We start from the raw sequence: 26,194 nt of genomic DNA, 5'->3' as shown, positions 1-26,194 counted from the left end.
GTGCCATCCGTGTGTACATGTGTATTATCCATGAGTCATCCATGCGTCATCTGTGTGCCATCCGTGTGTACATGTGCCAATTCCAGCACGTTGCCTCGCCTCTTCCCGATTGCCCTGATGTGGTGGCAATCGGGAAAATGGTAGTAAAAGTTGATGTCAGCTGTGTAGTGTCAGCTGGCATGAAGCCCTGGTATTAGTAAAGGAGAGGTGTCTATCAGACACCCCCATTACTAACCCAGAGAGTTCCTCGAGTACGTAGATCAAAGGCTATGAAGTCTCAGAACAAGGCTCCATGGGCTTTGAGTAGCAGTCACTCCTAGCTCACGCTGCACTTCGCTGCAGTACCGGCAGCTGTGATTAGCGGTGATGTCAGGAACGTCATCACTCTGATGTGATGTTGCACAGACTGATGAGCAGTGACGTTCCTGAAGTCATTGCTCATCAGAATGAAGAGCGATGACATTGCTGACGTCACCGCTAATCACTGTCACCGAGAGTGCAGCAGAGCGCAGCGTGAGCTGGGAGTGGCTGCTGTTCAAAGCCTATGGAGCCTCATTCTGAGACTTCATACCCTTTGAAGTAAGTAATCGTAGAAAGTCGTGACACCCGCTGGACTACATTGGACCTGGGAACTTTGCCTTCGAATAACTTGGTGAAAAAGGGACCGTGCCTTGTCTTTATTTCTCTCTTTTTATGTCTTTCAGGTTTCCCTTTCTGGACTATGTCTGAATCCCTGGACTACATCGGACCTGCATATTTTTATTTTTGTAATAAATTGGTGAACCAGGGAAAAAGTATTTTTGTTTGTGTGTGTTTTGTTTTTTTAATTACTGGGTTAGTAACGGGGGTGTCTGATAGATGCCTCTCCATTACTAGCCCCTGGGCTTGATGCCAGCTGACACTACACAGCTGACATCAACCCCAAAAACGATTGCTACAGCACCAGGGAAATCAGAAAGAGTCAAGGCAAACTATCAGAATTGGTGCATGAAATGGATGCTCCAATTCTGGGGCAGCTGAAGGATGATACTTTTAGGCTGGGAAGGGCCCAATAACCACTGACCTTCCCAGCCTGCTAATTCCAGCCTCCAGCTGTCTGCTTTACCTTTGCTGATTATCAAAAATAGGGGGAATCCCACTTCATTTTTTTTTTTTTATTTATTTGGGTAATAGTTGTAAAATATATGTGGCTATCTATCAATCTATCATCTTTAACATAAAAAACATTAATTTCTTGAATGCATTTTATTCTGGTCTGTGTCACACGGATGGCAGACAATGTCACATGGATATCAACCGTGTGCTGTACGTGTTTGTCGCTGACCCATTGATTTGTATGGGTCCGTGTGTCCGGGCTGACAGTTGAAAAAAAAGGACATGTGTCTGTGTGTTTCACACGGAGACACGTGTGGTTCACGTGGACACAGGGTCCATATGTAAGCATGGAGCATGGAGGTGGGAAGATCATCCATCATTGATTTTAATGAGTATGCGTGTGAATGTGTCTCCAGTACGAGCGAAAATGGACAGCACACGTACTGGAATCATGGAAGTGTGAAGGGGGTCTAAAGGGAATCTGTCAGCAGGTTTTTGCTATGTAATCTGAGAGCAGCATGATGTAGGAGCAGAGAGCTTGATTCCAGTGTCACTTACTGGACTGCTTGGTGCAGTTTTGATGTAGCTGTAGCAGAGCTATGAATGTTTAGCTCTATATAACCCCACCCCCACCACTGATTGGCAGCTTCCAGTGAACACTGTTCATTGTCAGCAAGCTGCAATTCGGTGGTGGGGGCGGAGTTACACAGATTAGCTTTAGTGCATTGCATGAGACAGCTCATCCTTTAGTGATAATCTCCTGTTGATAAAACACTGTTTTGAAACTACAGCACACAGCCTAATAAGTGACACATTCCTGAAATCAGGCTCTCAACCCCTACAGACTAAATAACAAAAACCTGCTGACAGATTCCCTTTAAGTAATTCCACCATTATTTTTTGTATCGTCGGCCAACATTACGAATTGACAGAATGCATGACTGTTGTAAGTTTTATTAAATTAAGTTGTCGTGTTTTTTTTTTCTTATTTCTTTTTTTGTTTTTCATCATTAAAGCACCTTAAAAGGAACATAAGACCATTAATTTAAAATAAAAAAAAATTGTATTTCTCTCCAGAAAAACATGCAGTCCTTCCTGTGACGGCAATGACTCTGAGAAATCATTGTCTGCTCGTATGATATAATGGCTAAAAACTACCCTTCTTGTCTATGGAGAAAATCAAACCAAAAAATATAGAAAGGAAAAAAAAAATAAAATAAAATAGTTTAAAACGTCACATTTACAATAACTCGTCACAGTTCAAAATTTGATAATTCCACATCACGGTGACACTCATGCAGTTTCAGAGAAGACAAGGGACATTTTTCATCGGTGGCTTCAGTCTTCCAATATTCTAGAAGGGGGAAAAAATTCTATTTTTTACACAATTCTATATTTTCCTTTTTTTTGCTTTTTTTACAATAATCGTTCATCTGAAATGGAAAAAAAATTGAGGTCGCTGCTCATGCTTTTTCCGAACTTTTCAGGGGGCGGAGATGATCCAATCGCGAGGTTATGTTCACTGCTCAGTTTGGAGCGGGAAAGGAGAACTGCACAGATATGGCTGTCGAAAGTCTCTAAAGGGTCCACTTTGTTTTTTATTGTTTTTTTTTGTTGTAAGGAACAAATGGATGGAAGCCCTCATGATGCAAAGTAGGAACTCTGCATGGAGTACAGTCGGTCAATGGGGTTTCCCACTCTGGCTTGCATGGAGTTGACTTCTGACGAAGCCAAGAAGCAGTCACTGAGACTTGTTAACGAGGTATCACTGTCGATATCGTGAAATATGGTGTCATTACCTGGTAGAGGAAGAGATAAAAGTAGTAATCAGTAATTTGTGATGAAAAAAACTCAAAATGCTTACAAATTTTTTTACAACTAACTACTGGTCTGTTCTACCCAGCTCTGACCAAGAGTGGTCACGGACAGCTCCTGCCAGCGATTCTATGGCTTCCGCTGATATCTCGTCAACAGAGCAAGTCTTCCTCTTCCGCTCTGCTCTGTTGATGAGGCGAAACTGGCGCCATCAAAGTCGGCTCTCCGCAGTTAGACAGCGGGGAGCTGGAGGTCAATCAGCATGACGGCAGCAATGACCCGTAAAGAAAGCAGCCTGGAAGAAGAAGAGCTGCTCTGTTGACAAGATATCAATGGAAGCCAAAGAATCTTCGACAAGAGTGGTCCATGACTGGTCTGAGCTGGCAGAGATCGGCACCGAGCACCATAGCACGGGTGATTCTGTGGCTTCTGTTGATGTCTCATCAACAGAGCAGCTCTTCCTCTTCTGCTCTGCTGTGTACACAGAGCAAAACTTTTGACATCAAAGGAGGCTCCCCACAGTTAGCGGGGAGCTGGAGGTCAATGAGCATGACCTCGGCAGCAATGCCTCGTAAAGAGAGCAGCCGGCTCCCCGCAGTTAGACAATGGAGAGCTGGTGGTCAATCAGTATGACATCGGCAGTAATGCAGAGCAACCTGGAAGGAGAAGAGCTGCTCTGTTGACAAGACATCAATGGAAGCCACAGAATCTTCAGCGAGAGTGGTCCATGACTGCTCTGAGCTGGCAGAGATCAGCACCGAGCACCACAGCACCGGCGATTCTGTGGCTTTTGTTGATGTCTCGTCAACAGACCAGCTCTTCCTTTTCTGCTCTGCTCTGTGAACTGAGCAAAACTGTTGACATCAAAGTCGACTCCCCGCAGTTAGACAATGGAGAGCTGGTGGTCAATCAGCATGACATTGGCAGAATGTCACGTAAAGAGAGCAGCCTGGAAGAAGAAGAAGAGCTGCTCTGTTGACAAGGCATCAATGGAAGCCTCAAAATCTTCGTCAGGAGTGGTCATGACTGCTCTGACCTGGCAGAGATTGGCACCGAGCACCACAGGGAGGTAGATAGTAACTTCTTGACTTTATGTTCTTAGACCCATAGTAAAAAAATAAAAGAGTTCCAGATAAACTCTTTAACATGGCAAAATAATATGAAGAACACTTAAAGGGGTGGTCCACTATTCAGTATTGGTGGCCACATCAATGTAGAACTCATAGGGAAGGCTTTTCTCAAATAAATTCTGACTCTAAGTGGTGCTATTGGGGTCCGCATGCCCCCGTCACATGACCCCTGGACTCTGTGACCTTGGAGAGTCAGTGATGTCACATCAACTTCGAGTTGAGCCGACATCACCAAGGTAGGCCCCAGTATCCCTGATGTCGGGTCAACTGGGGCCTACTTGACGTGACATCACCGGATATCTCCCTATGAGTTTTACATCGATGTGGCCACTGATGCTGAATAATGGCACCTCTTTAAGGAACATGTTACAAATTCTAGGTGATTAGATTTCTAGACACAGCGACACTCCTGACCTTTGGCTGTTACTGGTACTGCATCATTCGAAGCACAACCTATGGACAAAAGTGGCACTGTCTCTATTAATCTCATTCAGCCTATTCAATGACATGTAATACAGCTTCGTAAAAAAAAATTACTCTAAAATAGATGAGAATAAGTCAAATTTGAAGTTTTTGCCATTGAAATTTACATGATAAAAAAGTAAATATTATTTTTGAACACTCTATAGGGTCAAACAAAGCAGTATTGTAACTTAAAGGGGTTGTCCACTACTTGGACAACCCTTTCTCCTTCCCCTTGTTCGCCCGGTAAAAATAAATAAGCCTATACTCACCTCCGGTGCGGCCGCAGTTGCAGCGATGTCTGAAGCCGCGTTCCTAGGGTCCACGTGACATTGTTAAGACATGTGAGCTCTGCGACCAATTAGCACTGGCTTCCTTCACCTGACCTTTGGACATTTAAGCAGGAAGTCAGCACTGCGCTCACATCTTGCTCAAATGTTCGAAAGTAGGGAGACAGACGCCGGGTGCTGATTGGTCATGGAGCTCGTATGTTGAAACAATGTCACGTAGGCCTCGGAAACGCGACTTCAGACATCGCTGGAACCGGTGAGTATACGCTGATTTATTTTTAGGGGAGTGAAGAAAGGAAATGAGTAGGGGTTGTCCAAGTAGTGGACATCCTCTTTAAAGGGATATTCTAGGAGACAACAGATTGGTAGAAGTTTGACTGCTACAACAGTCATTGATTGCCAGTACATCACAGTACAACATGCTTGACTATGGCTCAATAGAGACTCCACTTCACCATACTCCTGTAGGTTTGGGGGATGGTGGGCTTGGGTTGCCTGTTCTAGTGATTGGTGATGGTCCAAGAAGTTGGATCTCATCCATCTCATTTAATAACATTTGTAGAATGACACAGTTCACCTCTTTTCTCATATGTTGGGACCTTCCAACACTCAGTGGACACTGAATACTCTTCATAGTAAGCATAGCCTAGTTGGTCATATCTGAGCCAAATATCCAAAATCTTGTTGCAATGGACCCAACCTGTATTTATCAGCTCCATAGATTCCAAATAATTTTAAAAGTCATCCACAACCCACAATTTAAAGGGTATCTGATCATCAGGCAGCATGTTATAGGGCCGAGTTGAGTAGATACACCTGCGAGCAAAAGGGTAACAATGTTTTAAACTTTTGATTTTAAGGCTCCATATCTCACCATCCGCAACAACTTTGAGCATTAGTCTACCTTAATTTAATAGACAACCATCTTTCCTATCATATATATAAATTTGACTTGCAACTATTTAGCATATGATTAGTTATGCAGATTCTTGTCACTGCATTGTTACTGTTTTGCTCCTAAAAATCCAAAATTTAAATTTCAATATTTTGTAAATCTATCTTTTGGCTTTTAGCATTGCCTGAATGCTTCTGGGCTCTTCACCAAATTCAAGCATGTCTCGACCGAATTCTGATCCTAGGTCTCTTCTACACGTTCTTAGTGTTGGTGTATACTGGTTGGCTCACTTGGGAATGTATACAGCTTTCTTGAACTCTACCCACAAGAGTTGGATTGGGTTGAGGTCTGGGGGACTGTGGGGACAATCCAGCTCCTCTATTTCATTGTCATTGAACCGTTTCTTCCACAATCTCGCCATATGCTTCAGGCTGTTCTCTTGCAGGAACATTATGTCATTCTTTTCATACCCGTAGTACTCGAGTGTACAAAGTAACTCGTCTTGTAGGACATTCACATATAGCTCAGCATTGAGACCATCGATCCTGGTCACAAGTATCCAACGCCATTGGCCGTGAAATAACCCCATATCATCAGGCTTCCTTCACCGAACTTGACAGTCCCTTCAATTTCTCTATCCGTTAGCTCCTTTTTCCCTTGTTTCTTCCAGACCCATTTGCACCCATCAGAGCCATCTATTGACTTTCGTCTCATAACTATTTTGCAAACTCAAGTCGACGCTTCTTATGATGATCTTGGAGTCGAGGCTTCTTCACCTTTTTTCGGGCCTCCATTCCAGACTTGTGTAACGTGTGTTGCCCGGTGCTTGCATGGACGTCCGTCTGTGATATCACTATTGTAAAGCATACGAGCCGCCTCCACTGCTGGGCTTGTCAAACTGATAGACCTTGTGATGAGACGACTTGTTGACTCTGATATTTTGCCTGGACATCCAACTCTTGGCTTTGAATGGATGGACGGACTTCATTTCGTATTCTTCCAATTGTCATGGCCTCACATGATGGAGTTTGGCAATTTTCTTGGCTGACAGGCCGCAATCGATGAGTTCCATGATGCTGTTTCTCTTTTCTTGGGAAATCTGCTTAATGGTTGCCTCTCGATTCCAACCAGTGACCTTTCACTTAGGAATAAACCTAATAAGACACTGAGCCATTAGGGAATGTGAGAACAGGTTGTAATTTGTAGTATACAGGAAGAAAAGGATTTTTCAAACACCAGGCGCAAAAGTCAAATTTATGTAAGAGATAGCCAAGATGATTGTCTATAAAATCAAGGTTGTCTCATTCTCAAACCTGTAGTGGATGGTGAGATATGGAGCCTGAAAGTCAATAGTTCAAAACATTGTTACCCTTTTGCTCGTCAGTGTATATAGGTTTTTTGGGAAACATTTTGTAAAACTTAATTGATTTATCTAAAATTTAATTACAGATTGCCTTGACTGTGTGTCTGAGTGTGGTTCATGTCCCTGGAGATGCGCCTGCACATTCAGCTTTTGTCTGGAATGATGGAGTCCACCTAAATTCTCAACTTCAACTACATGGTCTTTGGTGGTTTGTGGAATTGACAGATGTTTTCTGCTCTCTGCCCATGCCCTACGCAATAGTTGTAATGACCTGTATAAGAATTAGCACACTGCATACGGACAGTCATGATGACTGTGAGCTATTTTTTACACTGGTTCCCAAGCAAGTCACCTAAGCATGCAAATAGACTCAAAAAGCCATCCCTGGATCAGGAGATCAACAAGGACTTTGTAGGTGAAACATCAGAGTGGGCACCTTCAAGCCTCTCCAAACACTTTAGACAATTGTTGAGTGCACACACTAATATCGATGGGCATGCCCGATACTCTGTTTTGTATGGGTGCACCGGCAAATTGATTGTCAAGGGAGATATCGATTGGGCATGTCCAGTTTTGGACTACTAAATGCTGTTCTCTCGGAATTAAGCCAACAACGAAGAAGTCTGCTTCCTCATAGAGAACACGGAAGAGTAACCACTCCTGTATATGGGAGAGGTGGCCAAACGATTGGCCGATAGCTTTCTAATTTGTATGGGGGTCTTTAAACAAAACTTGATTTTCAGCTTTTGAGACGAGTGTCTCTTAATAGAGCTGATGTTTTAAGATAAGAATGCTAGACAAGTGTTCAGGATCTGTTACTTGAACCTCTAAATTGCCACCTCCCAACTGAACATTGTGCTGTGAAAGGACCACAAAAAAAATAGCATAAAGAGGACAACCCACCAGGATTTTCCTATATAAACTAAAGCCAGTGCTATACTGGCGCTATCATGCTGATTCTATACATACCTTTAGTTGTGAGATCGGATGTATACTTTCTGAAATACAGACAAGTAAAGTTTGTGAAATGTACTTTTATTTGATTGATAGGTGCTACAGAATATCTAATAAGTGGATCGGTTTTGCTAGTTATTCCCGCCCTTGTCTTCCTGCCTGTCCTTCCTTTCCCTGTAATAACAGAGACAGGGAGAGGAAGGACAAGCAGGCAGACAAGGGCGGGAATAACTAGGAAAATCTGACCCACCTATTATATATTCTGTAGCTGCTATCAATCAAATAACAGTGCGTTTCACAAACTTTACTTGCCTGTATTTCAGAAACTATACATCCGATCTCACAACTAAAAGTATGTATAGAATCAGCATGATAGCACCAGTATAGCACTGGCTTTAGTTTATATATGAAAATCCTGGTGGTTGGACCTCTTTAAGGGAACTGGATTGTCAGCACAAAAGTACTGTTCAGACCAAGCTCACGCTCTCGGTGAACCCTTGGTGTAGCCACACCTTTCTGTGTCTCTTCCTTTATTGACAACACTGGCATTACAAAAACCAAAGAAGGGAACAGACAGAAGTAAAACTAGTAGATGAGAAGGTGCATGGAATTGTTTATGCAAAAGGTGAGCTGAGATCCATTGCTTGGTTTGAACAGTCATTTTCTACTGACAGGCTCCCTTCAAATTGGACATTTACATTAAAATGAACAATTGAAATAAAAGGTGATCCAACATCCACAGCTGCAAAACAATTTATTAGAAATATGATGTGTATAAAAACATAATGTAATCGATCTGAGGACACTGGGTCTTCATGTTTCCGAAAGATGCTGGATTACCCATTATTCCTATTGTTCATGTTTACCCCGGAGCTATCCGAGCAGCGCAATCAACTTTTTTTGTTGGATTTCCATTAAAATGATCAGTTACACAGTCATAGATTTTAAGATATTGGCATGCCTTGTCTTCTCCCAATGGCGTTATACAGGAGTTATAAATGTACAGTCTATACCTGGTGATACTCAGTGTCATTGTACAGGGTTCACGCAGCTTACCATAAGGATTCATGTGGTCACCTGGCATTTGAGGAGGGGTGAGTCCTTGCTGGAAGGGGTCTGTGCTGTAGCTGTTCTGATCCATCGTGACGATCTGTTGCTGTTGGGGGGCCAGTGGGGCGTATGAGGTCATCATCCCTTCCATGCGGCTGGACATGACCTCTGACGGGTGACAAGGAGCCACATTAATGCACTCAGTCCTGCAAAGTTTGTTATCTCTCTATCATTTGTCTGTTCATTCTATCAACGGGAACCTGTCCAATGGGGTTCAGACGACAAACTAAAGTCAGCCCCTGTAATGGGGATTGTGTCCATAGCTTTATTTTAAAAACCCATGTCTCATTTTGTAAAAATCCATTGACAAATTGGTATACAAACGAGTTACAAGTACAAGGGTCTTGGCTCTGCACTTACAGCTCTCAGCTTTGTCTCATCTTTCCCTGCCGGCCATCGGCCTCCTGTCAGTAAGGTCTTGATGACGTTCGCAAGCTGGACTACCAATCTGCACATGCACCACCAACGATGGAATATGCACAGAATATTGAGTCGGGAAGCAAGATGGCGGAGGATGAAGAAAGACCTAGAGTTCCTGGAGACTGTAAGTTCTGAGCCAAGGTCATACCTTAAATTGTGCCAATGGATTTCTATAAAATGGAGTCACTGACTTATTAAACTTAAGATATGGATGTAATACAACATTACAAGGACTTTAAATAGAATATGTTAGCTTAGGGGTCTAAAAGCCTTACAACAGGTTCCCTTTAAATTCTAACTGCCACATAGACATTATGCCTTATGCAAATATCTACTGAGATTTAAAGGAGTAGTTAAAAAATAAAAGAAAATAGCTCTAATAGTTTTTCAGAACATATTAACACGCCAATCCACTGCAATGTCTTGTTTTGCATCTCAGTCACAGTCTGGAAATAAGACCAATCTGTGATACCATCCTGTATATAGACATTTATTAGTAGTGACGCTATAATTGGGGGGAAATAATATCCTTTTTTGCAACATCAAAAATCACTTAAATTCTTTTTTATAGGATGGAGAAAAAAACTGTGTAAAGTTACGTTCCCACGATGAGCTCTTGGTGAGTTTTTGATGCTGCGTGTTTTTGCTGTGTCAATAATGCAGTGTCTTACCGTTCCAGCAAAGTGGATGGGATTCATAGAGAGCTCATCCCCACTGTGCTTCTTTTTCACGCTTCATAAACTGACCATTGGTGCATTTTTCAAATCTGAAGTATGTCAATTTTTGTTTTTTTCTGTGCATATTTTCCCTATAGACTTGCATTAGATGTGGAAAATCCATAGATAAAAAATGCACATGGGTTTTTAGTGCGTTTCTGCAGAAGAAACGGATAAAAAACACATGTGCTCTGCATCTAAGAGTTGCTAAAAGTTTTGTGAAAGCCAAATAGGAGGTATCAAAAACAAAGCAGCTATATTTAAAGAGGACCAACCACCAGGATTTTCCTATATAAACTAAAGCCAGTGCTATACTGGCGCTATCATGCTGATTCTATACATACGTTTAGGTGTGAGATCGGATGTATACTTTCTGAAATACAGGCAAGTAAAGTTTATGAAATGCCCTGTTACTTGATTGATAGGTGCAATGGAATATCTAATAGGTGAGTCAGGTTATCCTAGTTATTCCTGCCTCTCTCTGCCTGTCCTTCCTCCCTCTTTCCTCCCCCTGTAATAAAAGAGATAGAGGGGAGGAAGGATAGGAAGGCAGACAGGGGTGGGAATAACTAGCAAAACCCGACCCACCTATTAGATATTTCGTTGCACCTATCAATCAAGTAACAGTGAATTTCACAAACTTTACTTGCCTATATTTCAGAAAGTATACATCCGATCTCACAAGTAAAGGTATGTATAGAACCAGCATGAAAGAAACAGTATAGCAATGGCTTTAGTTTATATAGGAATATGCATGGAATATTGAGCCGGGAAGCAAGATGGCGGAGGATGAAGAAAGACCTAGAGTTGCTGGAGACTGTAAGTTCTGAGCCAAGGTCATACCTTAAATTGTGCCAATGGATTTCTATAAAATGGAGTCTTAGGCTTAATAAACTAAGATATGGATGTAATGCAATATTACAGGGACTTTACAGCCTGGTGGCTGGTCCTCTTGAAAGCATACCACACAGACAAAAAAACTGCAGCATCATAAACATGATAAAAACATACGTTGAAAAAACGCATTGACAAAAACACAGGTAATCTAATTTACATTACAGGTGCAGAAATGGTGCAGGAATTTTGGCGGATCAAACACTCACCAAAAGCTCATCGTGGGAATGTACCCTAACAGGTTGTATAGAAACGTTCACATGGGGCAAAAGGTCTTCCATTAATAGAATAGGCAGGTTATAAGGTATAATAGGGTTTACAGGTTGAAACACAATTTCAGACACACAGCTCCAAGGCAAGAAAAAGTGAGAATATTCCTGGCTATTTGCTACAAATTATTACAGTGGTGTGAGTTAACATTGCTGAAAGTCCTCACTGGAAGTTAAAGACTTTGGATAGAGTTCCTCGTATAGTTCAGTATACATAGAATACTTGGTTTAGAAGTTTAGAAGGATTTAAGCTAGAATTAAGGCTTTACAAAGGAGCAGGATTAAGTTTAAGGTTCTGAAGGATAACATTTGGGAAACATTTTTATTTTGGATAAGGCTCAAATTATATTGATATTATTTTAAACAGCTTTACATATTGGAAAGATTTATTAGGATTTTACTATGGTTTTGGTTATGGCTAAAGTTTTTGGCAGTATATGATATAGGGTTTTCATGGGGATTGATACCTAAGATTTAAGATATTACTTGTAAATTTAGATTTTTTTCTACTGGTAATCTTGAAGATTAATGTGAAATATTTTGCTTCTTATAGTTGTACTTAAGATCTTGTCAACCTACGGCTTCTTTATTTCTGTGAGGGGTTCTGATATTTTTGAAAATAAAAACAGATCTGTCATAACTATTATGGCTTTTTTATCAACAGAAGCAATAAAACAAGTGGGAACATTGTTTTAAGCAGTGTCAATCATCAGCTTATGATAAGTGGGGGCTATTTTCTAAAAGAACAAAAAGTGGACCTATTTAGCTCCAATTATCTAGCTTATAACATACAGAGGTTTAATTTACCAATAACACAATTTATTGTCCTAACTCAAATCACATAATGTACTCAAATATTAGAAACGTACATTCACTAAATTCTAATGTTCATTACATGTAAATAAAAAAATGGGGTTGAGGAGCACCCATGACAGTCCCTTTTGGAATATGATAGTATTTAGACTGGGAGTATAATTAAGTAGTTGATATGGTAATAGTTTTAGATGCTACTGTTAGCTACATAAATAATAAGGAGAATCTATGGATAAGGGTAAAACACAAAAGTGAAAATAATCAGAAGAAGCAATATTATTCACAAAAGGTATCATTTTAGGGTACACAAACATACATTCACAAAATTCTAATATTCATTATTTGTAAATAAAAAAAATAAAAAATGGGGTTGAGGAGGACCCATGACGGTCCGTTTAGGAATATGATAATATTTAAACTGGGAGTATAAATAAGTAGTTGATATGGTAATAGTTTTAGATGCTACTGTTAGCTACATAAATAATAAGGAGAATCTATGGATAAGGGTAAAACACAAAAGTGAAAATAATCAGAAGAAGCAATACTATTCCCAAAAGGTATAATTTTTAGGGTACACAAACATACATTCACAAAATTCTAATATTCATTACATGTAAATAAAAAAAATGGGGTTGAGGAGGACCCATGACGGTCCCTTTTGGAATATAATAGTTTTTAGACTGGGAGTATAATTAAGTAGTTGATATGGTAATAGTTTTAGATGCTACTGTTAGCTACATAAATAATAAGGAGAATCTATGGATAAAGGTAAAATACAAAAGTGAAAATAATCAGAAGAAGCAATATTATTCACAAAAGGTATAGTTTGTAAGCTACACAAAAGTAAACAATAGAAATTAAAATTTGACCGTCTCTTATTTTATTGTTGTCCTTGCTACATATATATATATATATATATGTATATATATATATATATATATATATATATATATATATATATATATATATACAGTATATATATATATATATATATTTATATTTATAGATATATATATATATATACCTATGGATGACTCAGGCATAGTTGAGGGTCAAAGTCAAGATATGAACTACACATATACAGCATTATACATAGAGCACTACAGAAAAGAGTTGACTACTTTCGACAGTTATGTTAGTTACCTTGACCAAGTCTCTGAGAATTTTGTTGCTCTTGCTGTTGTTGGTGCCTTCGCGCTAATTTCTTCATCTGTTTAAACAGAATGATAGGAGACAATGAGTAAAATGGTGTGATCTAATAAAAAATGAACTATGCAGTGATATATAGTTTGTATATATGAGTATAACATACCTTTGCTCTTTGGTTCTGAAACCACACCTGGACCACTCGTACACTGAGTCCTGTTTCAGCTGCTAATGTTTCCCTAACCTGTGGAATTTACCGCAAATAGTTATTCTCAATATGTGTATAAATGGTGGTGTATGAATTACAAGCAATGATGTGATTGAATAGTATTTTTCTTCTTATGAGTAGGTTTTCCTTTTTTTCTACTTCCCAAAACATATTTCAGTTGAGGCTTTGATGAAACTGAGCCTCTATAGGACAAACTATTAAGACAACTAGGACACAACTTTACAAAAGAAAATTACCCATGATGGTTACATAAATATATAATGTACATACCTTTCGGCAAGGTTTTGAAGACACCTCAAATGATGCTTTAAATGCCCTTCTTTGCTGCGTTGTGAGGATTGTCCGTGGTCGTTTTGGCCTCCTTGGGTCTTTACCATCATCGCTGCCTTTTCCCTGACTTCCATGACATTTTCCTGGCTTTATGTCACCTTCTTCATCATCACTCTTTACTATAATATAGCATAAAATACAAGCAAAGTCTTAAATTGTTATTCCAAAAATCGGTTACAACAATAGATTGAGAAGAAGAATAGAAAGGAGAAGAGGTAGAAAAAGAAGAAAAAAGGACAAGAGAAGAAAATAAGAAAAAATGAGAAGAAATAGGAGAGTATAAAGAAGGAGAAATGTAGAAGAAAGAGAAGTGAATAAAAGGAGAGGATGATGAAGAAGAAGAAGAATGAATAGAATAATAAAAAGATGAATGCGAAAATGGAAGCGAGGAATAAGATGGAGAACAAACAATGAAAGAATAAGGAGGAGAAAAAGAAGAAAGAAAAGGACAAGAGAAGAATATCAGAAAAAAGGAGAAGGAATAGGAGAATATAAAGGACAAATGAAGAATAAGAAAGAGGAGGTAATAAAAAGAGAAGATGAAGAATGAATAGAATGAGAAAAAGATCAATAAGAAAATGGAGGAGGGGAAAAAGACGGAGAACAATGGAAGAATATGGAGGAGAAAAAGAAGAAAGAAAAAGACAAGAGAAGAAAGTAAAAAAAAAGAAGCAATAGGAGAATATAAAGAAGGACAAATGAAGAAGAAGAAGAAGAAAGAGAAGTGAATAAAAGGAGAAGATGATGAAGAAGAATTAATAAAATAAGAAAAAGATGAATAAGAGAAGAGAGGAGAAAGCTGGAAAACAAAAAATGGAAAAAATAGGAGGAGAAAGAGAAGAAAGAAAGGACAAGAGAAGAATATAAAAATAGAAGGAATAGGAGAATATAAAGAAGAAGAAATGGAGAAGAAAGAGAAGTGAATAAAATTAGAAGATAATGATGAAGAACAAGAAGAATGAATGGTATAAGAAAAAGGTGAATAAGAAAATGGAGGAGGGGAAAAAAGACGGAGAACAAACAATGGATGAATAAGAAAGAGAAAAAAATCAAAGAAAAGGACAAGAGAAGAATATAAGAAAAAAGGAGAAGGAATGGGAGAATATAAAGAAGGACAAATAAAGAAGAACAAGAAAGAAAAGTGAATAAAAAGAGAAGATGAAGAAGAATGAATAGAATAAGAAAAAGATGAATAAGAAAATGGAGGAGGGGAAAAGACAGAGAATAAGAAATGGAAGAATAAGAAAGAGAAAAAGAACAAAGAAAAGGACAAGAGAAGAATATAAGAAAAAAAGGAGAAGGAATAGGAGAATATAAAGAAGGACAAATTAAAAGTAAAGAGAAGAGAATAAAAGGAGAAGATGATGAAGAAGAATGAAAAGAGTAAGAAAAAGATGAATAAGAAAATGGAGCAGGGGAAAAAGACGGAGAACAAACAATGGATGAATAAGAAAGAGAAAAAGAACAAAGAAAAGGACAAGAGAAGATATAAGAAATAAGGAGAAGGAATAGGAGAATATAAAGAAGGACAAATGAAGAAGAAGAAAGAGAAGGAATAAAAGGAGAAGAAGATGATGAAGAATGAATAGAATAAGAAAAAGATGAATAAGAAAATAGAGGAGGGGAAAAGATGGAGAACAAAAAATGGAAGAATAAGAAAGAGAAAAAGAAGAAAAATAGAAACGGGAGAAGAAAAAGTTAAAGGAAGGGAAGGTAAAGAAGTAAAAGAGAGAAGATCGCGAAGCAAAATGAGGAGGGAAAGGAGTAGAAGTAGATGTAAAATAAGGAGAAAGGGAGGACGGCAAAAAAATATGAAGAAAGAAAACAGAAAGTAGAAAAAAAGCTCTACAAATTCTTTCATATTTTGTATCTTTTTTCTTTTTGAAAAGTTTGAGTCATTTCTAGAAATAGGTCCTTAGAGAATCATTGGCTTCACATAACACAGCCATATATATCACGTAGACAGATTCTTACATGCTGGACCACCAGACATCTGTGCAAAAAATGTGGCAAAGCCATAAAATATCTTGAACAGCAACGTAATAACATGCAGTGATATAATGACTTGAGCAGCAATATTGTAATAGTCAAAGCTATAAAATAAAATGCTAGAGTTATAAGAACCTGCAGAGATATATAATGTCATGCTGTGAGTGAGTGGGTACGGTGATATATCATACAGGCGCATATACTATACAGGGAGGCAGAACGTTGTGATTAGGAGTACCCAACAGACCATACCGGAGTGTATAAATATAATATATGCAAAATAATACATATTAATTTTTTGGGTTTTATGTATTTTTTTTCCCCAGTACTGTGTCGGACATGTCTGCTCTGTCTAGGCTCCCTATATAATCAACTTCAGTCCATGGATAATTTGCTTATTTTGCTTGATGTAAAAATAAACAGGATTCACGCAGTGCAAAGAAATGTGTAGAAAGCAGCAGAAGCTTTGATACATTGTAGCACACACAGTTATACATATCAAACAACATGACATATTGTTATACACTACAGAGAGACTTTATAAACTTGGAAAAGATTAAAGGGTTTGTCTGGTTTAGAGCAAATACTCTATTAGGGAGTAAACACGTGAGCAAAATACACTCCTTCTATGCCTCTTGAACTCCAAATTAATAAGATTTATTTTACGAGCGCTCGGGAAATCAATCCAGCACACACGCTTAGTATAGTGCGCTCGGGAAATCAATGCAGCACACACGCTTAGTATAGTGCGCTTGGGAAATCAATACAGCACACACGCTTAGTATAGTGCGCTCGGAAAATCAATAAAGCGCACACACTATAGTGCACTCAGGAAATCAATACAGCACAAACGCTTACTATAGTTCGCTCGGGAAATCAATACAGCACACACTCTTAGCATAGTGCACTCGGGAAATCAATACAGCACACACTCTTACTATAGTGAGCTCGGGAAATAAATACAGCACACACGCTTACTATGGTGCACTCAAAAAATCAATACAGCACACACGCTTAGTATAGTGCACTCGGGAAATCAATACAGCACATACTCTTACTATAGTGAGATAGGGAAATCAGTACAGCATACACGCTTACTATAGTGCACTCGGGAAATCAATACAGCACACACTCTTAGTATAGTGCACTAGGGAAATCATTAAAGCACACACGCTTATTATAGTGAGCTCAGAAAATCAATACAGCACACACGCTTACTATAGTGCGCTCGAGAAATCAATACAGCACACACGCTTATTATAGTGCGCTCGGGAAGTCAATAAAGCACACATGCTTATTATAGTGCGCTCGGGAAATCGATACAGCACACACACTTACTATAGTGCGCTTGGGAAATCAATACAGCACACACGCTTACTATAGTGCACTCAGGAAATCAATATATCACACACGCTTACTATAGTGCACTCGGGAAATCAATACCGCACACATGCTTACTATAGTGCTCTTGGAAAATCAATACAGTACACATGCTTACTATAGTGCACTCAGGAAATCAATATATCACACACGCGTACTATAGTGCTCTCGGGAAATCAATACCGCACACACACTTACTATAGTGAGATCGGGAAATTAATACCCCACACGCTTACTATAGTGCACTCGGAAAATCAATACAGTACACACGCTTACTATAGTGCGCTCGGGAAATCAATACAGCACACATGCTTACTATAGTGCACTCGGAAAATCAATACAGTACACACACTTACTATAGTGCACTCGGGAAATCAAAACAGCACACACGCTTACTATAGTGTGCTCGGGAAATCAATACAGCACACACTCTTACTATAGTGCGCTCGGGAAATTAATACAGCACACACGCTTACTATAGTGCGCTTGGAAAATCAATACAGTACACATGCTTACTATAGTGCACTCAGGAAATCAATATATCACACACGCTTACTATAGTGCTCTCGGGAAATCAATACCGCACACACACTTACTATAGTGAGATCGGGAAATTAATACCCCACACGCTTACTATAGTGCACTCGGAAAATCAATACAGTACACACGCTTACTATAGTGCGCTCGGGAAATCAATACAGCACACACGCTTACTATAGTGCACTCGGAAAATCAATACAGTACACACACTTACTATAGTGCACTTGGGAAATCAAAACAGCACACACGCTTACTATAGTGTGCTCGGGAAATCAATACAGCACACACTCTTACTATAGTGCGCTCGGGAAATTAATACAGCACACATGCTTACTATAGTGCGCTCGGGAAATTAATACAGCACACACGCTTACTATAGTGCATTCAGGAAATCAATACAGCACTGTTTAGATTGCAGATTCTGACACTCCGCCTGATGGTTTCTCTGGTATCTGGGTCAACACAGGCAGACTCAGGTGTCAAACTGCTGTGTGCTGATTCATATGCAGGTTAGCAAGAGTTAATCTCTGCTAGTCTGCTTACTCCTTTAATCACATGTTGTGGGGAGACCTATCACATCTACCCCTCTCCTATTTATACACTTGGAATCCTTCTACCCGTGCCAGCTATAGTTTATCTTGTGAGGTGTGGTGTCCCATCCTTCTACCCATGCCAGCTAAAGTTTATTCTGTGTTGGCCTGTGAGGTGTGATGTCCCAGACTCTCTCTGGTGAAAGTTGTGTTTAATATGTTGCTTTTTGCTTGGTGCGGTTGTGGACTGTATCCCTGTTGTTTTGTACTTCCTTCCTGCTCTTTTTTCCTCCTGAATTTCTCATTGTCTTTTCTTTTGCTGTTTAAAAAAGTTTTTGATTTTCCCTTGTCTGTCTTTATCTGTGGTTTCAACACACTCCTGTCCCGTCCCTCGGAGGAATTAGATCAGGACTGGTCAGGAGCAGGGCCAGGAAGGAGACTCAGGCCTTTCCACCATTAAGAGTATCCCTGAGGTTAGGGATAGCATAGGATGCCCTTGCTTGAGGGACAGCTTAGGGAGTCCAGTTCCTTGCTATCCCAAACTCATCAGGACAGTACCATTGTAACAGAAAGGTAGACAATGATGTAATAGGGTTATTTTTTTACATAATTTCCCGGTCAAGAAGAACAATTGTGATGTTCGTCTTTTGTCTCATATTGTATTGGTGATAGGGTCAGATAACCCAAAAGCGAACCTATATCTCTATGAACCAAACAAGTCACCTGCCTTGAAAAATGATAAGTGGGATCCAAGCACTTGTTTGTCAGAACTACATATTTCAGCACAGGTCCTGTGTACAGGATCTGCCTCCCTCCCAAAAGGAAGGCTTAAGATCTGGGCCAAAACGCGTTGTGCTTTCCTATATGGTATAAACAGACCAATATTTTTAATAGCCTGAGTCAAGGTAATCTTTCAAGGCATAGCTCAAGGCGAAAAGGAACTTATTTGTTGGCAAAGTTATCCATTGGGACCTATTGTCTACTTTGGTCAAGCAAGGAGAGGAGGATCATCCTATGCCTTTTTTGGTGCAGCAGCCATCACCTGCTTGGAGAAATGGCAATCTCTTAGCAGGTTTCTGCTATGTAATCTGTAGACAGCAAGAGATAGGGGTTAAATCACAGAATTTATTGATGTATCACTTATTAGGCTGTGTGCTGTTGTTTACTTACAATGATTATTTTATCATGTGGACATTATCACTAACTGGAATATAGGGTTTCTGAGCAGTTGTCCATGCTCTCCCCTTTATCTAATTAGCAACTCCCTGTCAATATACAATGTACAGAGAGAGCTGTCATGTGGGCGGAGTTAGATTTCTGAGCTCTGCTGCATCCTACATTTAAGAACTCTGTGTCAAAACCGCTGCACCCAGTAAACTAAGTGATACATCGTTGGAATCAGGTTCACTTGCCCTATATTATGCTGCTCTCTGATTAAATAGCACAAACTGCTGACCGACTCCTTTTAATAGAAACTATCTTCTGCACATGACAACAAGGTGGATGCTTTTCCACTGCATACTTGTTTAGGACAGCTGTATTAGCACATACTATATGAGGGAGTGATCCTCTTTCCATTTTTAGCTTTTTTAGGACATATGGCAACCTATATTAGGGATTCTGGGATCCAACCCTATAGAGATTGTTTGGAATCTGCCCATTGTTTTGATGGGAGCAATCATATTTGCCCAAGCTACAAGTGCCCGGGTCTTCATCTTCAGTAGAAATGAGCTATATGCCTTTTTTAATGGAAGGCTTAAAAAAGTGTCCCTCTCTCCAAGTCCGCATAGCCCCTTGCCTAAACGTGTCACGATCGTCCCTCTTCTATAAGAGTTTAGTGACAGATCCAGGACTTGAGTCTTCCATGTGTTTGCTTTCTTTTGGCGTGTAATGGGTCTATGTCAGTTTCTCCTTGCCAGGAGCTTACTCATTGCCTTCTCCTCAGGTGCTTCTGGTTTGGGAGAACTCCCAGTACCTTTGTATACCCTCTGCTTGTAACAGAGGGTTCCAGTTATTCTCTTTGCCAATTGGATGATGAGCCAGGAGGTAGAAGGAGTTTGAGGTTGCTGTGGTGGCTGCAGTTTTGGTACTGACTGCAGCAGTTATTGTATATTTTCCCCCCTGTCTGTTTTCCTTCCCTCGTGTGTTGTTTCGGTGCAGTGGTGGGGCTAGCGTCCCTTACCTGCCCACTCCCTAGCCACGGACTATTGTAGGGTCACTCATGGATTCCGGTTCCTGCTCACAAACAGGTGAGGAACCTGTATAGGGACTGGCTAGGAGTGCAGGGAGCAGTGGCAGGTAAGTGGAGGCGGTGTCCAACGTCCCTCTGACTAGCGCTAGGGCCCTGTTACGATTCGGCGTTCTGTTGTGCCTCGAACCGGTCCAGCCCCGTCATTGACTCCCACGTTGGGGTCGGTCAACCCCGCAGCACCGCCTGACAGTCGCTTGAGGCATCAGGTGGCTAGAGTTTTGTACCATCCTGAGCCTAAGTGCTTATGCAATCATACTGAGCATGTGCGTGATGTCATCAATGACAAGGCGGCGACTGATTGGTCATCAGTGACATCAGCGATGGGAATGGCAGCCCCTGATTGGTCATCATGACATCAGCAATGATGTGGCAGCCTCTGTATGGCTGCAGCCGACGCCATTACCACATGCCATGTGGCCTGGGCCATGGAGCCGGCTATAAAAGGTCTGTAAAATGCCCATCGGAGCGTGAGTGTTATTCTGTATGGTGAGAGCTAAGGCAGCTAACCTGGCTGTGAGAGTGTGTGGGTTCCTGCGCTATTTACCTGCATTGCTTGTGGCACGCATTTATATAGCAAAGGACAGTGACTACTTCAGGGTTAGGCGACAGTGCCGGGTACTCGTATCTGTGCATGCCTGTACTTCGGTACAGTGAGGGTCATCCATTGTCCTACCAGTTCTCGGGTCTCCAGTATCACTAGCTGGTTACCCTCCCAGCCTGACGTGTCCCGTAAACATGTGACCGGTGGCCTGCAGAGCTTAAGGCAGACGTTTGTGTGTGTGTGTGTACCAGTCGCTGTGTACCTAGCGACGCCAACTGGGTAGTCCGCTCAGTCTGACGTGCCTCTACGTACGTGACCGATACCTATATACCTGTTTACGGTCATTCGTGCCCCATACGCACGTGACCGGTTCCTGGTTTATGTCCCTGGTGTCCTATAGAGTATAACTGGGTGAGCTGTTGGTCTGATATGTCTCTACACACGTGACCAGCACAGGTGTTCCTGTGAAGTCAACAGGGACACACTACACGTTGGGGTGTGACATTAACGTCCCCTTTGTTCCTAATTCAGTTAATCTGTTGCTGTGTGCGTCTACCAGTCCTGTTGTGGCCCTATAATCTGCCCGGCGGACTTTGGGTGACGATTGATTCATATTATTTTATATCTAATCGTCCCCTCCGTAACAGGCCCATCGATGTTAAAGTTTCCCCGATGTATCCCTTGTTTGTCGTGGTGTTACCCCTTTAAATTAGTGTGTTTGGCCTCACGTCGGACTTTCCCTTAGTCCGTGCGTGACAAAAGGTTAAAGAACACCTATGGTTTTATTAGTTTAAAGGGAATTTGTCAGTAGGATCAACCCTCCTATGCCATCTACATGGGCACGTAGGTCATAGAATGTTGAATAAAATGATACCTTAATATCCACATTTTCAGATTATGTAAATGAGCGGATAACATCTCTAGGCCGGACATAGATCTCCCAAAGAATCTGTGGCAAAGCTAATTTTGCATGACAGGAGGCGTTATCAGATCAGGAGAGCAGACTGTCAGTCATTACATGTCTCACACTGGTAACACGCCCTTTAATTTAAAATAAGCTCTGTAGGCAGAGTCTTGTCATGCGGTGTTCAGGTCCAGGCACAATAGTTGTCAGGCTCTGTTCATACTGCATACCTGATGTCTGCTAGTTGTTCAGCCAGAGCTGGGCATTGGCTGTTTCATGTGCTCGTTTCCTCAGTCCTGCAGGGGTTAATTCCTGCTGACCTGGGGAACTCTGCTAGGAGCTCAGGATGCTAATTAAAAATTAAAGCTGTTTCCTTCCTATAAAAGATTCAAGACCTTGCTATTTAGCGCTGATTACAGCTTTAGCATAAGCTCCAGCGATACCAGTCTTAGTGGTGATCCTGTTTATGGTGATCTGTGTTGCGATTTTGAGTGGTGTAGACATGACCATTGAGGAAGGATTCTCCAGTCGTGCTGTGTGTGTGTGTTACCCACCAATACCATTTGTAAATAATACACGGACTGCATGTGACTTGGTATAAATTGGCCACAGCAGCCTTTATTTGCTATTATTTACATTCTAAACACAAGGGGGCGCCGTCCAACGGGCGACCCCAACAAATAACAATAGGTAACGCAGTAACCAATAAATACAGTAAATATAAAACCCTGGGTAGGCCCAGTCCAGGAACAACTTCTCACTCCAATATCCCTGGCCGCAACACACCGACCCAGAGATGAGGTATTAATCACCGACGGATTAATACCCCCAACTTTGCAGAACCCCGTGCCTACAACATCCCGGAACCCGAAGCCACCATACCAAGATGGTGTCTCTTTGTCCAGTTACCATTGCCTTCAACCGCCTCTGGACCAGACCTACCCCCCGCTGCTGTGACAAAGAAAAAAAAAACAACCCAGCCAAATATTCCCCTCCGTAGAAAAACACAAGGGAGGGTGGGCGGGGATCGCTCCATATCCGGAAGTCAAGAGAGAGGGGGTAAGACAAGGTTCTTTACTTACACCCCTTATCTGCCCCACCTCTTCCTCCGGAGAACTCCTCCTACCCACCAATCCCCTTTTCTGCCCTATACACAACCATTCCTGTTCCTATTAATCCCCATCACTCCTTCCCTTCCCTCTAGTCATGTCGCCCCTCCACCCTATGAGTTTCATGGCTTTCTTTCCCCTGTGTTGTGGATACTTCCTCCCTTTTTCTTTATTTGCCTGTACACATATTGTCTCTCCTCTGTGTTTGAGTGCAGTTTGTATGGATTTTCGTTCTCCCTTGTCTGTGTTGTTTATTTGGAGGTTTGTTATTGTGATTTCCAGCCTGCCCCAATGGTGAAGGAGAGGGGGCGTAAGATCAGGGCTCGTAAAGGAGTTAGGCGGGCTTTGCACGCTGCGACATCAGTAACAATGTGTTACCGATGCTGCAGCGATAGTCCTATATAGTCCATATCTAGTGAAAGCAGCCGTAGCGATTATTATCGATACGGCAGTTTCACATGCACTCACCTGCCGTGCGACGTCCCTCTGGCCGGCGACCCGCCTCCTTCCTAAGGACGTCACACGGCAGGCGGCCAATTGAAGTGGAGGGGCGGAGATGAGCAGGATGTAAACATCCCGCCCACCTCCGTCCTTCTCATTGCAGCCGGCGGCAGGTAAGGTGAAGTTCCTCGCTCCTGCGGCTTCATACACAGCGATGTGTGCTGCCGCAGGAGCGAGGAGCAACATCGCACCTGTCGCTCCACCGGCATTATGGAAATGTCGGAGGCTGCAGCGATGATACGATAACGACGCTTTTGCGCTCGTTCATCGTATCAAAAAGGTTTTACACGTTGCGATATCGACTGCGACGCCGGATGTGCGTCACTTTCGATTTGACCCCATCGACATCGCACGTGCAATGTCGCAACGTGCAAAGCCGCCCTTAAGGCCGCTTTACACGCTGTGATATCGCTTCCGATGTTGCTAGCGATCGCACCCGCCCCATCGTGTGTGCGTCACGGGCAAATCGCTGCCCGTGGTGAACAATATCGCAGATACGCGTCACACGAACTTACCTTCCTAACGACGTCACTGTGGCCAGCGAACAACCTCTTTTTTAAGGGGGCTGTCCGTGCAGCGTCACAGCGACGTCACACAGCAGGCCACCAATAGAAGCGGAGGGGCAGAGAGCAGCCGCATGAACGTCACTCCCACCTCATTGCCGGAGGACTCAGGAACGCTGTTGTTCGTCGTTCCAGGGGTGTCACACATAGCGATGTGTGCTGCCTCAGGAACGACGAACAACCTGCGTCCAGAACGAGCAACGATATTTGGAAAATGAACGACGTGTCAACAATCAACAATTTTGTGAGTATTTTGGAATCGTTAGCAGTCGCTCGTAAGTGTCAGACCCAACAACATCGCTAGCAAGGCTGGATATGCATCACTAATTCCGTGACCTAAGCGATATCTCGTTAGCGATGTCGTTGTGTGTAAAACGGCCTTTAGGGTCACGCTGAGGGCTCAGACCTGGCTACCATCAAGCCTACCTCCGAGATAAGGAATAGCAAAGGGTCTCGAGACTGAGGGCCAGCCTAGGGGCCCTTGTTCTGTCATTACATACCCTGTGACAATTCTTCAGCCAAGTTCATTTGCATATAACAAAAATGTTGATTTCTCTGGAACAACACATCGGATCACAGATATCAGGGTATCATTTTATTCAACGTTCTATGACCTCCCTTCCCATATAGATGGCTTAGGAAGGTTGATCCTACTGACAGATTTCCTTTAACCATATTGAAATGTATTATTTTCTTGAGTGTCCATTTAAGTGATAACATTCTAAATTCCTACTCACCAGAATCTGAGTCATCTGGACTCCCCGAACTTAGAAGATCCTTCTCCTTTTCGTAGTCACTTTTACATAAAAGCTGTCCTTCCTTCAGTACAAACTCGTCTCCTTTCCTTAGTTGTCGTTCACACACACAGCAGCAGAAGCAGCTCAGGTGATACACGCACTCCAGGGCTCGCATGACAAATTCTGTTGGGGCGATCTTCTCCATGCAACCGCTGCATTTTGCTGCAAAAAGTCTGAAAAACATATGTATACATAATGGTGAATTTAGAAAATATTTATTGTTTTTTCAACTTCTATGCAGACATACAGGCAGATTGTCCAGATTCCTGGATTTAACATTCTGCCCAGTTAGACAATGCTACATGGTCATACATGACATAACAGAGTCTGGTAAATGGCCATATTACCTGCCAGCTAGCAGGATAGGTGATAACATATCAATCATGGGGGTGCGATCATGGACCCCCCATCCACTAATAAGACAAGACAATAAGCCTGGGTAAATACACTTAAGAGAAATATAAACCCAACAATTTTGTTTTTGCTCCTATTTCCTCAAAGATCTCAGACTTTTTATTTTTTCCCCAAAGGCCTTTTTCTCTCAAATATTGTTCATAAATTTGTTTAAATCTGTGTTAGTGAGCACTTCTGCCACCTCACAGGTATGACATATCAAGATACTGATTAGATAGCATAATTATTGCACAGGTGTGCCTTCACTGGCCAGCATGATTATTGCACAGGTGTGCCTTAGACTGGCCAGCATGATTATTGCACAGGTGGGCCTTACGCTGGCAAGCATGATTATTGCACAGGTGCACCTTAATCAGCAAAATGGCCCTTTAACTGTAATCGTCCTAAGGCACACCTGTGCAATAATCATGGTGTCTAATCAGTAGAATGGCCTTTTAACTGTGATCGTCCTATGGTGCACCTGTGCAATAAGCATGTTGTATAATCAGCAGAATGGCCTTTTAACTATGATTCTCCTAAGATGCACCTGTGCAATAATCATGCTGTCTAATCAGCAGAATGGCCCTTTAACTGGGATTGTCCCAAAGCACACCTGTGCAATAATCATGCTGTCTAATCAGTAAAATGGTTCTTTAACTGTGAGTGTCCTAAAGCACACCTGTGCAATAATCATGCTGTCTAATAAGCAAAATGGTCCTTTAACTGTGAGTGTCCTAAAGCACACCTGTGCAATAATCATGCTGT

General features: G+C 41.4%; 1 protein-coding gene across 2 annotated transcripts in view; it reads right to left on the bottom strand.

Annotated features, from left to right (window-relative positions):
- Positions 1-2,040: 2,040 nt before the first annotated feature.
- Positions 2,041-26,194, bottom strand: part of LMX1B (LIM homeobox transcription factor 1 beta) — a 252,598-nt gene continuing 228,444 nt past the window's right edge. Inside the window, exons 3-8 of one of the 2 annotated variants that reach the window (XM_075322836.1) lie at positions 24,977-25,209; positions 13,872-14,050; positions 13,539-13,616; positions 13,370-13,436; positions 9,061-9,222; positions 2,041-2,894 (exon numbers count right to left, since the gene is read on the bottom strand). In XM_075322836.1, the coding sequence (XP_075178951.1) occupies positions 2,737-2,894; positions 9,061-9,222; positions 13,370-13,436; positions 13,539-13,616; positions 13,872-14,050; positions 24,977-25,209 (877 nt within the window). In that variant the 3' untranslated portion in view covers positions 2,041-2,736. The remainder of the gene's footprint in view (positions 2,895-9,060; positions 9,223-13,369; positions 13,437-13,538; positions 13,617-13,871; positions 14,051-24,976; positions 25,210-26,194) is intronic. The other variant, XM_075322837.1, reaches the window with a different exon arrangement.

This window comes from Anomaloglossus baeobatrachus, chromosome 9 (assembly GCF_048569485.1).
Source record: "Anomaloglossus baeobatrachus isolate aAnoBae1 chromosome 9, aAnoBae1.hap1, whole genome shotgun sequence".
Lineage (NCBI taxonomy): Eukaryota > Metazoa > Chordata > Amphibia > Anura > Aromobatidae > Anomaloglossus > Anomaloglossus baeobatrachus.
The sequence above is the reverse complement of the archived record's forward strand: the minus strand, read 5'-3'. Positions and strand labels throughout refer to the sequence as shown.